This window comes from Ipomoea triloba, chromosome 13, assembly GCF_003576645.1.
Source record: "Ipomoea triloba cultivar NCNSP0323 chromosome 13, ASM357664v1".
Classification (NCBI taxonomy): Eukaryota; Viridiplantae; Streptophyta; class Magnoliopsida; order Solanales; family Convolvulaceae; genus Ipomoea; species Ipomoea triloba.
In genome coordinates, this window is record NC_044928.1 from 18875980 (window position 1) to 18890385 (window position 14406).

Below are 14406 nucleotides of genomic sequence, written 5' to 3' on the forward strand. Positions count from 1 at the left end.
TAAGATTAGGGCCATGAATTCTAAACTCGACCATTAAAAAAATCAATTAGCCCGATAGCCTAACAGGATTAGCCCAAAACTGAACAGGTTGGCCTAATTGACATCTATAATATGTTTCTTTCATTAATTATATTATTTCTAACAAATTGTTATACCTTGAACACGGGTGCACCTTGCATTATGGGCCATGATCCAACAATTATATATTTGCAATTAACATACTATGTGTCTTTGTTTAATAAATTATATGTTTGTAAATAAATTGAAAGCATATAATATGTTAACGACTTATTATGTGTCTGTAGTTAGAATATTATGTGTTTTTCAATTTATTCACACACATAATCTGTTAACTGTAAGTACATAATATGTTAATTGCATATACAACATTGAATATTATTTTTGACAAGAATTTACAATGCAAGATAGATAGACCATATTTCATGGTATAATTTGCGATTTGTAATGGTTTGGGCCATCGACAAACTTATTTGAGATTCCAAAATAAGCGTCCCACCCAGAGGCGGTTGTTATGCCATGGACCGCGGTCTACAATGGATTGTGGTCCATGCATCAAAACAACATCTTTTTTATTAATGAAAATAAACGGTTGAAATGACACCGTTTTGCACTGTTAACTCTCTGTGTATAACATATTCAGTCTCATTTTATATACACTGTAGTTCCCTTTCAACACAACTACGATTCCTTTTCAATATAACTACAGTTTCAGTCTACATTATACAGTCAAATATGTGAAACTGTTATTCAGTTTCCTTTCAACACAACTACAGTATCTTTTATAATACACTGCAGTTTTCTTTCAATGCAACTAGAATATCATTTCAACATAACTACAGTTTCATTGAACAATATATACTAAAATATGTGAAACTGTTATTCAGTTTCATTTTATATACACTGCAGTACAGTTTCCTTTCAGCACAACTACTGTTTAATTTTGACATAACTACAGTTTCATTTGATAATATAAAAACAAATGTGAGGCAGTACCTTTTGAGATGAACTGTAATTTCATTTATTGAGCTCCGTTAAGACTTGACGACAGACGTTTATTTACTTAATGAAATGGTGACGTTTTGGGACTATGGTACACAATGCTTATAATAATGACTGATCCAGAGGCGTAAGATATATAACTAGCAAATTTCTCGGTTGAACTACAGAAAAACATCTGTTAAGAAATGGCCCGAAAAGGCAACATATTATCTGGATTGGCCCATTTCACAAACTCTAAACGCATATATTATTTAACAAGGTATTATGAATTTATGATATCGACGTCAGTTTTTTTTTTTTTCTTTGTTTCTTGACATCGATGTGGTGAAGTTGTATTCTAATCCCTTTTTCGAACATGAAGTCATCGCAACTTTAAATATAATTGAAAAAATTGTAAATTCCATTATTTGGATAATAAAGAAATGAAAAGATTATAGTAATGGCAGACACTCTAACCTCAACAGTCCCCATCCCTAAATGGTATCTCATAGCTCATCTTTTAAGCAAAATGCAAAATGGGATTTTGGTGTCAATGTTTTGGGCTTAAGTCCATATGAAACGAGTAATTGAAGCCTTGAAGGTTAAGTGAAAAGTCGTGATGTATTTTTTTTTTTTTTTAAATAGTCGTGATGTATTTAATCCAATGGGAAATGAGAATTATATATAAACAATGAAGCAGAAGATGTAGGTGATTCTACTACATCTTCCTGATATATCTCTCAACAGTTGTACTTTGATACAAGACCCTCTCAAAGGTTGAGATTGTGTTAAACATAAATTTAGTGCAAGCTGGGTTCCTGTGAATATAGTGGTACCGTCAGGTTTAGTCATAAACTTTCAAGTTAATCACTCGTGATCTTTAACTTTCAATTAAGGTAATTATACACCTATGGTCATTCGATCAACTCTTAGATTTTATTCATTATTAGTCTTTCATTAACTTTCAGATTTTAATCAGCCGTGTTCTTAAACTTTGTCTTTACTTAAACTATAAAAGGACGAGGTGGTGATTAATTTGAAAGTTAGAGACTACGTTTTGAGTGTCATTATACTTGGAAGATCTCAGTTGGTTAAACTTAATATCGAATATTTGGATCGGAGTATAATTTTGAGATAAGCCTTTAATTTTCTTAGCATTGTCTTTATTGTTTTAGATCAAGCTAGATAGATTAGTTATTACGGTAGGTATCATGGGACTCCGTTTTGAGTGATAGTTTACTCGAGGAAGGGGAAACAACAACTTGATTATATTCATATAATTGTGCTATTTATATTGGTTTGTAATGTCATTAGCTGAAAACTCTAGCACTTCTCCCCTACATCAATTCCAATTCGGCCATTCATAATAATTTGGACAAACATCAATTCTCTTTCATCCCTAACTGGTTCTAAAATATATACAAGATAATAATTGAAGTGGCAAAACACTAAACCAACATAAACACATGTAACTGGCCATCCCAAGCATTTTTTAATCCTTATTCATTTAGAGCTTATCACCTAATCTTGCACTGAGATTTTTTCCAAAAGAAGAAGACAATTCATAAAGTAGCTGAGCTAACAACTTGGTATGTAGGAATTTGGCTTATCTTAGATAAACATTTATGTTTAAATCTTGCAAGTGAAATAATCACACAATGAGATTAGAGACCCTCATTTTAGGTACTAGGAATATGCCATACTACCCATACATGTTGAACTTTGAGAAATGAATATACCTAGGGACTCCACTCCTCTTCTTTACTGGATCTCTTACGGTCCGTTTGGTTGGCTGAAAAATATTTGAATCGAAATGGAATTGATATCCCATGGAAAATAAATTCCATTGTTTGGTTGGTGAAAAAGAAATTACTGAGAATATGAATTTCATTGTTTAATTTGGTTGGCTTTGAAATGGTAAGGAATAATGAGTATAATGACAAATATAACCCTACACAACAACAACAACAATAATAATAATAATGATAATAATAATGATAACAGTAATATAATTAATAAAGTATAGTGAGGGCAAAATGTTATACTAGTTTTCCATGAAAAACAAAATACCTAGGATGAGCTAGGAAAAGTTTTCCTCATCCTGGAAAACTTTTTCCAACAGAAATTGTTTTCTATCCAACCAAACAACACATAAAACACCATTTTCCTCCACTTTTAGAAAAATATTTTCCATCCAACCAAAAAACCTCTTACATAAAAACGTCATATATATATATATATATATATATATATATATATATATATATATATATATATATATATATATTATGTTTAATTCATAACTTTTTACATAGGTCTGGTTTTGGTACGAATGCATTTCACTTTAAATAAAAATTTAAATTGATAATTGGAATAGACATTTATTATTTATATATTATATACTTAACAACCATGATGCTTTAATTTAATAGTGTGGATATATAGACTCTGTTTGGCAAAGCTTATTTAGGAGCTTATAGCTTATTTTAAGCTATTAATAAGCTATAAGCTCTGTTTGGTAATGTTCTCAAAATAAGCTAGTAGCTTAAAATAAGAGCTTATTTTGAAACGCTACTTGGGGTAGCTTTTCAAAATAAGCTAATAGTTTTTTAACTTTTTTCCATCATTATCCTTATTAGTTTAAATAAATGACATCCTTTACCCCTCTCAATTAAAACCCTTTTGATATTTTCTTTTCATTAGGTTTGGTTGTAATTTAAGTTTGATATTTATGTTTGAACATTAATTTTTGTATGAACTAATCTTATGAATTATAAATATTTTCTTTTTACTTTATATATTTTCAAATATATGTTCTTACTTTATATTTTATTTAAATATATTGATTTTATTATTTTATATTTTAATATATAAATAAACCCATTTAAATTTAAAATTATTCAAATTGTATGAAGATGTCCTTTTTAATCTTTTTTTACATTTATCAGTTTATCAAAAAGCTAATTTTACCAAACACTTTTAAGCATACCAGCTCCTCAGGTTTCAGCTTCGAGCTTATAGCTTTTCAGTTTTCAGCTACTTTTAAGCTTTCAGTTACCTTTTCAGCTAGGTTTGCCAGCCAAACATAACCATAGTAAGGTATGCTAAGGCATTATTCCTACCTGTTGTTAGTTTACCATTTCCTACTGATCCAGAAGATAATCTCCAGTTAATATTTTAATGAAATTATAAAAGAAAAGTTATTAAATTGTTTGTTGAAGGCAACATGCCAAGCCAATAGATTTTAATACTAATTTCATATCAGTATCAAACACGTTCACATGGAGTTATCCTAATGGGGTTTCTTTATTATGATAACTTCATTTACAGTAAACTAATATCATCATATTATGGACAAAATGACAAATATATAACCTAACTTCTATTTTCTTCTAACATAAATAATCAATCCAAAAGTTTTAAAATTTTTACCCAAGTTGAGTGTTTTTGTAAGAAATGTGTGTTGCGTTCTAACTTACATTAAAGTATGCACTTCAAAAATATAAAATAAAAGGAATTGGCAAAAACTTGTGTGAGACCGTCTCACCATGAGACGGGTCGGGTCGGGTCGGGTCACGATGCGGATGTAACACTTATATGCACGAATGCCATACTTATATGCTCAAATGTAATACTAATCAAGAATAAAATTTTTGTTACTTATTAGGGTAAATGTAACACTTTTAAGGGAAAATACAATACTTTTATATTTTGATTTAAAAGTATTATATTTTTCCTCAAAAGTATTATATTTGCCCTTATAAGTGAGAGGCACTTAGCTTGTCAACATTACTTATTATGAAAAATGTATTACTTTTTCTCTTATAAGTAACAAAAATTGTATTTTTGATTAGTGTTATATTTGAGCATATAAGTGTGAGATTTGCACATATAAGTATGACATTTGCATGGTGTTTTGACCCGACCCGACCCGTCTCACGAATAAGGATCCGTGAGACGGTCTCACACAAGTGTGACCCAAAGGAATTTTATTTGTATAGTTTTGTATGGCAGAATACTGTTATTTTTTAAAAAGAATTACGAAGTATTTTTTTTAATACTCAGTAAATACAAGGAAAAACTGTAGTAGAATCTACTTACAGAACTCTTAGCTTATGTTTAATTTATTTTGACCATGTTTGGTAACATAGATTATCAGTCAATTTTAACTTATTTATCCACTATGAGCTGTTTGACTTGATTAAACAATCAAACAGAGTGCTTGATTAATTAGCTTTTAGTAACAACTTATTGTTCCAAAATGCTAAAATTCAAAAAACTGCTTTGAACAGCTTTTTCGATCAGCTTTTTAAGAAAGTCATTTTGTATGTGATAGCTTCATCAACTAACAACTAATTTACCAAACACTTTTTTACAATCAACTAATGCTATCAACTAATCAAACACACTAACTCAATCAACGAACAACAATTTAGCAAACACCCTTTGTAAATTTAATTCATACCACTTAATATTCATTTCAGGTATATTATATACTTTAACTTAGAGCAGGTTTAGCAAACCCCTTTATTAGCTCAATTAAAATATATTATTATAAGTATATAGTTTTTGATAGATCAATGTACTGAGTTTGATTAGAATCCACATGGGGTGCAGGAAAGATTCCATAGAATAACAAGTTGATGAAAAGCTAATATTTTATTTAGCCTTAATTATGCACTGTAGTGAATTATATAATGTGGTTTCATTAAAAACTATTTAATCAAATAACAATTTTGTCAAAATTTGACTCCATATTTTTAATTGAGTTATAACTCAATAATAGATTAGCAGTGAAGCATATATTAATTAATCTAAGAAATGTACACCGGCTCCTATCTTGTTTTATGTGTTTGGTTTTAGTACTAATAAATAACATTTATATAATGCATTAAAAAATTATATGAAGTATTAAATATATGAATTGATTTTGACTTTCTAACAATAAATATGATAAATGATAATGATGATTTTACTCACAAGAATGAACTAATTACCTATGCATTTAATTTTCAAGGCAATAAGTGAGATTTATTTTGTCCATTTTTACTCTAAGTACCACACAAAGAAACCATTTAGTTTATAATTCATGCATAATACATACACTAATTTATATAGTTATATATGTCTGCCCTAAAAATAAGAAACTAAACTTGTCAACACTCAAAATCATTCCTATAAAAGAATATATCTCTAAAAAAGTTATAAGGGTTAGCTAATTAATTTAAATAAATAAGTAATAAACTAATCAAATGAAAATCTAAGATTGTATCCTTAATGGCATAATACCCAGATTAAGAAACACGACAGAACTAGCTCAGACAACTCCACAAAGCATTAGAAAATGGAAAAACCTAGTAACCTAATTGTAGAGGGATATGGATATATAATTATCAAATTGCAGATTGAATCTTTTTTGTTTACAAGGTATTATTATCTGTTGTATACTTTTTCAATCTAAAATTTTAATTTTATGTAATTTATTTTTTCCAAAAGAAAAAGAAATGGGAGGGGTGAGGTAGAGAGTAGTTCATCAGTACTAGGAGGGTTTAGTAGATCTAAAACTGAATGACCACTGACGAGATGGAGTGGTCACAGCAGGTTAAATTTAATTAGAAATTAAAAAAAATTATTTTTATTTTTTGTGATATTTTTCTAAAGATTTAGTTGAGAAAGAGAACAGAAGCATTGTTTTCAGTAAAAGACCAGCTGGGGATCAAATTCCCAAGATTAAAGTACGCAAGAAATTCAGCTCAAACGTAACATTCATGTAAGACATAAGTGTATTATGAAATCTCATCAAACCATTTCTTCATAGAGACCAAAAGTTTCATAAAAGAGCACTAGCTGGGAGAACTATTTCAAGAAGTTACAGAACCAAGAAGATGATGAAGAAGAGAGAAAAGACGAGCGATATATGATTAGTACATATTAATTTGCTAACCTTTACGATTCAAGATTCGCCCCTTTTTTTTTCCCGATCCAATTAGCTCGTAATTTAGACTCCAAATGGCGGCATATTGAGTGGCAGATTAAAGAATGGGAGCCCAGAAGATGGGTCCGCCGGAAAAGGGTTGACGGCGGCGCCGCCGCTGCCGCTAGCGCCGGAGGTTTGTGAGGAAACCGGCGGTTGAACTTGGGGCTGAGGCGGCGGCGGCGCGTCTTCCTCGTCCTCCAACGGCAGCCGCTCATAAGCGACATTCGTGAAGGAAGCGGCGATGACTATGACGGGTCCGGCGGCGGTGAGTTCGCCCACCACGCTGCCGCCCACCACCTGCCCTTGCCCGCCGGCCAAATAAATCGTCAAGCTGGTAGCCCCCGGCGGCGCCGGCGGCGGCAGAAACGACCCGGACAGCGACAGTATCTCAAACCGCCCATGCAAATTCACCACGGCGGCCCCGCCGCCCGCCGCCGGCTGCCGGAGGCTGATATTCGTCACCGTCCCGCTCCCGCTCAGCACGCAGATCCCACGCTGCCGCCGCCGCGCGTACGTGGCCACGCAGTCGAAAACATCGCAACCGCTCCCAATCTCCAAGATGTGAGCGCGCAAAGTGTTGGCACTCTCCCGAGTAATAATCACCGGCGGTTTCGGCTTGTTCTTTGAACCGGGCGGTCTACCCCTCGGCCTCCGGCCCACCACGTCCCCCGGTCCGGTCCGGTTCGACTGGTTCCCGTCGTCTTCATTTTCCGGCAAGTTGAAGTCCGGGTGGTGAAGCTGATGATGAACATAAGAAGCAGTGCTTAAATCTAAGCCAGCCATGGGTGCCCAGAAACAGGAACAGCAGAAAACGAGTGAAAAAAAATTGTTTAAAATTCAGAAATTAAAAACTGTTTTCTTGACGGGGGGTTTATTTATTTATTTATTGGCATGAGTGGGGAAAAAAAAAAGATGAGAAAATAAATATTCATAGAAAAATAGAGCTACAAACCATATTGATATTAATAGAGATTTTATAAACAAAAAAAAAAAAAGTTTTTGCAATGGTTGGGCCTTTGAGTGCAGGGAAAGGAGAGGGAAGAAGACGCAGAAGAGGGGCGAGAGAGAGAGAGAGGGGAAAGAGGGGTCACTTCTTGCCCTAAAATTTTAATTATATGCTTATTCAACTACCTAAGCTAGCTAGTAATCTTGTTTTGGAGTACCTAACGCGTTTCTTTAAGCGCGTGCTACATAACCTGATTATACTACTATATAAAAAAACAAGTAACAATTGTGTAAGATCGTCTCATATATCTTAATCATGACACATATCAATTTTATATAGTTGGTTGTTACTTAAAGATAGAAATCATAATATTTATTACAAAAATTTTAATTTAATACCAAGGGAAATTGTAATTTATTCCCTCCATAATATGTCAATTATCAATGCCACCCATGAATTATTAATGGTGTAAATGTTGCCCCTTAATTTTCAAAACGGTACATATATTGCCCCTCTCGTACGATACGTGAGGGCAATATATGTACCGTTTTGAAAATTGAGGGGCAACATTTACACTTGGGAGGGGCACTATATGTATCGTTTTGAAAATTGAGGGCAACATTACACCACTAATAGTTCAGGGGTGACATTGATAATTGACATATTATGGAGGGGCATAAAGTACAATTTACCAATTTAAAATAACTAAGTTATTACTTATAATAGATATTCTAATATTTATATATGAAATTGTGATATTATTTAGAGTAAATTGATTATTATTATTAATGATCAACATTGTAATAATTATGACAAAAATTATGATACTTGCAAAGTGCTATCCTAATATAAATATTGCAATATTGCAATATGTATGTGTGAAATGTTACTTTATAAAATTTAATATCAATTTGAATTAAAAATAAATTATTACTTATGATAGATTTTGCAATACATATATGTGAAATTGTGATGCTATTTATGATAAAATTGATTGTTACTAATGATAAGTATAGTAATATTTAATTTATAACTGAAATTGTGATACTTACGCATCTAATTATCTACAACATAACCAGTTACATGGACAAGAATTTGTGTGACGGTATCACACAAGTTTTTGCCTTCAATAAATTACTTTTTTCTTCAAACTTATTGCGAACGTAACTACTCTATCAAGACCAAACAATATTGTACAATGCAACATTTTTTACTTTTTTACTCCCTCTGTCCCATTTTACCTGTCCTATTTATTATTCATTGGTCAAACCAACTCTTTCTTCTTTGTTTATTTCTTTAGTAATTTTTTATTATTTTTAAATTTAATTTTTTGTGTTTAATAGTATTTTTAATGTAGTTTCTAAATATATAAATTTTATATATTAATGTTAAACTTAATATTATGAAAAATTGGATTAAAAATTACTTCAGTCAAGCTTCGTTAGGCGAACCAGACAACCATTTTGGGACGGAAGTAGTATTTTTTTTTCAACAAACAATAAAGAGTAAATTAATTACACTATCAATAATTTTAATAATAAAAAATATTATTATTTTGATACGGGAGGTGGTGGGTTCGAGCCTCAGTGGAGGTAATATTGACTGGAAGTGGTGAGTTCGAGTTTCAGTGGAGGTAATATTGACTCTTGTGCTTCAATAAGTTGAGAAAGTAGTTATGAACAGATACTGCATTGTAATAGAGTCAGTAGTATTCAAAAAAAAAATAGTATTATCACGTATTTTATTAGACAATAAAGTCTTTAACCGATTATCAAATTAAGTAATAAGTGGCACATGACCCAACATTTGGTCTAGATTAATGTCTGCTTCGACTAATGTAGTACTAAAGGCAAAAGTCGATATATAATATTTTCATGACAACTAGGTAAATAATGAGTCATCAGTACACTTCTATCTTTCTTGAGGGCTTTGGTTCTTTTTTTGATCTTTAACTTAATGCATGAATCTTTAAGCTTTTTGAAGTAGTAAAAAATTAATAAAAATAAATATTCGCACACCCATCCATAAAAAAAGAAATATGACTTCGTCACCCGAAATGGTAATTAAGTGAGTAAAACATGATTCTTGTATCAGAGGTAATTAAGTGAGTAAAACATGATTCTCGTATCAGAATGTTATGAGTTAAATTCTTGTCTATACTATATCATCCAAGCCCATTAAACAGTCTTCTTAGTGCTATTTACCTCTCATATGTAATTTTCATACTATTACATAAGAACAAGATTGATCTCGTGACTAAGGGTTTCTTTCATCAATAAAAAATTTACGACTTCGTGTACTAGAAGGTCACGTGTTTGATTCATGCTAACACTTTTTTATCAAGCCCGACGCGTCACACATTATGTTTCTACTGTAATTTAACTCATGCATGATTTGTGAGTTGTTACACATGAATGAAATTTACCACATGTGCACTCTTAAATAATGATTGGACGTTTCTCTAATCACCCACATATATATATATATATATATATATATATATATATATATATATATATATATATATATATATATGGGTTCTCGTGCGGTTGCTTAGGTACATAGTTTTCCTTCTTAAGGTGCGTGGTTTGTGTGCTTATGGTGAGTTAGTGTTGAAACTTAAGGTGCGTCAACCTAAAGCTTTAGGTGCGTGGTTTTCTTTTTTAAGGTGCGTTGTTTTCTTTCTCAAGGTGCGTGATTTGTAAGTTTAAGGTGCGTCAGTGTTGAAACTTAAGGTGCCCCATTTTAAAAGTTTAGGTGCCTGGCTTGTGTTATTAAGGTAATTTGTTTGTGTGCTTAAGGTGCGTGGTTTGTGTACTGAAGGTGCATCATTTAAAAACTTTATGTGTGTGATTTTTGTTCTTAAGCTGTTTTATTTGTGTGCTTAAGGTGGATGGGTACTTAAGGTACGTCATTTTAATGATTAAGGTGCATAACCGCACAACCACACGGGAAGTTATACCCGCACCTGAACCCTTCCCTATATATATATATATATATATATATATATATATATATATATAGCTATACACAGACACACACACACGACTTCGTTATTAGTAAGCAAAATCTTTATTACAGTACTTTTTAAATTGTGTTTAATTTGGGACACTGGCAAACGGCTGATAGTTTATAACTGATAGCTGGTTGGTTTAACTAGTAGTTGATGGCTGATTGCGTTAACTGGTTTGACCAGCTGGTTGTATTAGCTGGTTATAAAAAACTGTTTGGTAAATTAGTTGTTTACTAGTAGCTGATTGAATGTAAAATGACATTTAAGGATATGAGTGAATTGTATTATTTCAACCTTTAAATATAACAAGAAGATAAACTCTTATTAATAAATAATTATAAAATTTGGATATCATCTATATTTTTTTTAAGGATATAAGTTAATTATTTTTGTTTATTTAACTCTTATTAAATTATACGAGTATTCTAAAATAATTTTTATTACGTATTTATTTTCTATTATTATTATTATTATTATTATTATTATTATATTAAAAATGACAAACCCATCACCCGTTTATTATTATTATTATTATTGTTATTATTATTATTATTATTACTATTATTATTATTATTATTATTAAATAACAAACACACCACCCATGTAATTTCAAAGGATAAAATAGTCAATATACCCATTGTTCCCAACCAGCTGATACAAAAAGCTACATTCATTAGCTTTTCAATTTTCAGCTTATTGGTCCAATTAGCCAAGGCCAATAAACCAATTACCAAACACTTCAAAATAGCTTATTGATTGGTCAAACAGCTAAACTTGGTCAAATAAACTAAAATTTAGTTTATAAGCCAATAACCAAACACCCCACAGTAATATGCTTGATAGTCTTTTTAACTAACCAATTCCTAATTGTGGGGTTTAGAAAACTTAATCATGGTTTGAGAGATGAAAGGTCACAATTTATTATTTACATTTTGGAGGATTATACGCAACTTAAAATCTATTTTTAAACTTAAAATCTATTTTTTCATTATGGTCTGATCTAGTGCATGAAGTGACTCTCCCAAATGGGAAGTCATGGGTTTGAACTTCAGTGAAGACGATATTATCTAATTGTGTTTCAGTAGGTTGAAAAAGTAGTTATGAATAGATACATAAGAGAGTTAATAATACTAAAAAAATCTATTTTTTCATTGATTGATTTATATTCCCATCACTATAACAAAATAGTAAACTACCTGCAAATTTATTTATGAATTATTAAACATCAACAACTCAAATACATATGGATTTCAATGATATCCATTTGTAAAATAAATCTCTACGCATTTCATTAGTTTACTATAGGTAAATTTGGTTTATGTGGTAATACATGATTCGCGTATATATTATTTGATTATACTTTTGTGCAATTCAAGGTCATTAACTAGAATAGGTAGCATGTAAACGTATGTTATAATAAAAATAAATAATTTTTATATTTTGGACAATAAAAGCCAAAACTCATTTATAAAATGTGTTTGAAAAAGATCAATGCATTTAACAAATGATTTTACCTAAATCTCAATTTTTTTACAATCACAACAATTTGTATATATAAAAATTACATTTTAGAAAACAGGTGAGACACATTTGCTAATGCATTGTATACTACAGGGATGAAAAAAAATTAATTAAGGGTGTGTTTGCAAACCAGGAAAATGACTTCTGAAAAATAGAAAAGGAAAATGAGTTCTTTTTTAGAAAACATTTTCATCTCTAGTGTTTGGTTGCCTTCCAAAAAACTGTCTTTGTGTATTTGGTTCATTTTCCGGAAAATGAGCACAGAAGAAAAAAGGTCAAATACCCTAAACTTTATCCGATCAACTCCGAAAAAATCGACGATCGGCAGGCTCGCCTTCTACTAGAGATGGAATGCTACCGGTTAGTCTCCTTCCCCTCACCTTCGCCTACCAGAGCGAGAAGGTGACCAACCATTCGCCTTCTCCGATGAAAGGTGACCAGTTGGTTACGAGTAGATAGATTGGGAAAGATGGCTAAGGAAGAATGTTCGGAAGGCAAAGAGAAAAGGCTTAAAAACTGACTTCCCCTCACAAATCATTACCACTTGACGTGATAATATAAATTAATTTTTTTTAGCACGGTGTAAAGTCAAACCAATTAATAGTAACTAATGAATAAAAATAATTTTATTGTTGGGTTAATTAGGAAGAAATTTCTATTCATGTATCTTTATCCTTTATTAGATGCGTTTACCCCCTAAACACATTCTACCAAAATTTTGTCCAATTTTTAAATATTCTTTATTTTCATCCTCATAGTCCAGGTTTGGTCTATTTTATATTAGCCAATATCCCTTTATGTGCACAAGTACTGACTATTGTGTGTATAACTAATATGCTTGTGGTTTCAAAAAAAAGACTAATATATATATATATATATATATATATATATATATATATATATATATATTTCTTAATAGGTCATTATAAAATTTTATAAGACTCGTGTGCAAACCTGATAATTCCAAAGTATTAATAATAAATTACATAATGAACACCTTTAATTTGTAAAGAGCTTCATATATACCTTCCTTTTGTTTTCAATATTGATGATTTTTTTACAAACTAGTATCTATTTTATACCTTCTCAAATATTTTCAACTCAACCACCCATTTAGAATCGTAACCCGATGTCATCACATGCACTACATGGTAGTTGGTGGAAAATTTTACTTGGACTATGTAGTAGCGTGGACCATGGCATAGGCCATGAAGTATGCATCATTTTAATTACATTTCAGTTTCATTTGACAATGTTGCTATGTTTTTAAGTTTCATTTTTCCTCCGCACTAGTTTCATTATAGCAATACTAAAGTATCATTTTAATTCTACTATAGTTTCATTTGATAATATACATTATCGTTTGAGTTCTATTTTTTTTGTTTCATTTTTCACACACTAGTTTAATTATAGTAGTGTTGAAGTATTATTTTAATTGCACTTAAGGTCATTTGACAATATATGTTATTGTATGACTTTAGATTTTAGTTTCATTTTTCCATGCACACTAGTTTCATTATAGCAATACTAAAATATCATTTTAATTATACTACTGTTTCATTTGACAATAATGTGCTCATATTTTTTTGTTTCATTTTTCTATTACAGTTTCATTCGACGATCATGATCCATACAGAAACAACTGGTAGTTGGCTCACATATATCTTTTTATTTGTAAGAAAATTTTATACATTTTCATTGCTGTGGACCATGATCTAATGTATAACAAGTGGCCTGGTAGTTGGCTAATATATATATCTTTTTATTTGTAAGAAAATTTTATACATTTTAATTTTCACACGATGAAAAAGCTAGGTCTACCGTACCCTTATTAGTTTGATGTGATATTAGATTTTTTTTAAATGCAGATTTTGGATTGTTAATGAGTACTCGTAATTGTATTGTTCCTAAAAGGTTGAATTTTCAATTTCAGGGATCTCCACACATCGA

General features: G+C 30.9%; 1 protein-coding gene across 1 annotated transcript; it reads right to left on the reverse strand.

Moving 5' to 3' along the window:
- Positions 1-6764: 6764 nt before the first annotated feature.
- On the reverse strand, positions 6765-8069 carry LOC116001802 (AT-hook motif nuclear-localized protein 23-like). Its single transcript, XM_031241750.1, has one exon. It carries the CDS (start codon positions 7757-7759, stop codon positions 6998-7000), a length of 762 nt encoding a protein of 253 aa, XP_031097610.1. The 5' UTR covers positions 7760-8069; the 3' UTR covers positions 6765-6997.
- Positions 8070-14406: the final 6337 nt, after the last annotated feature.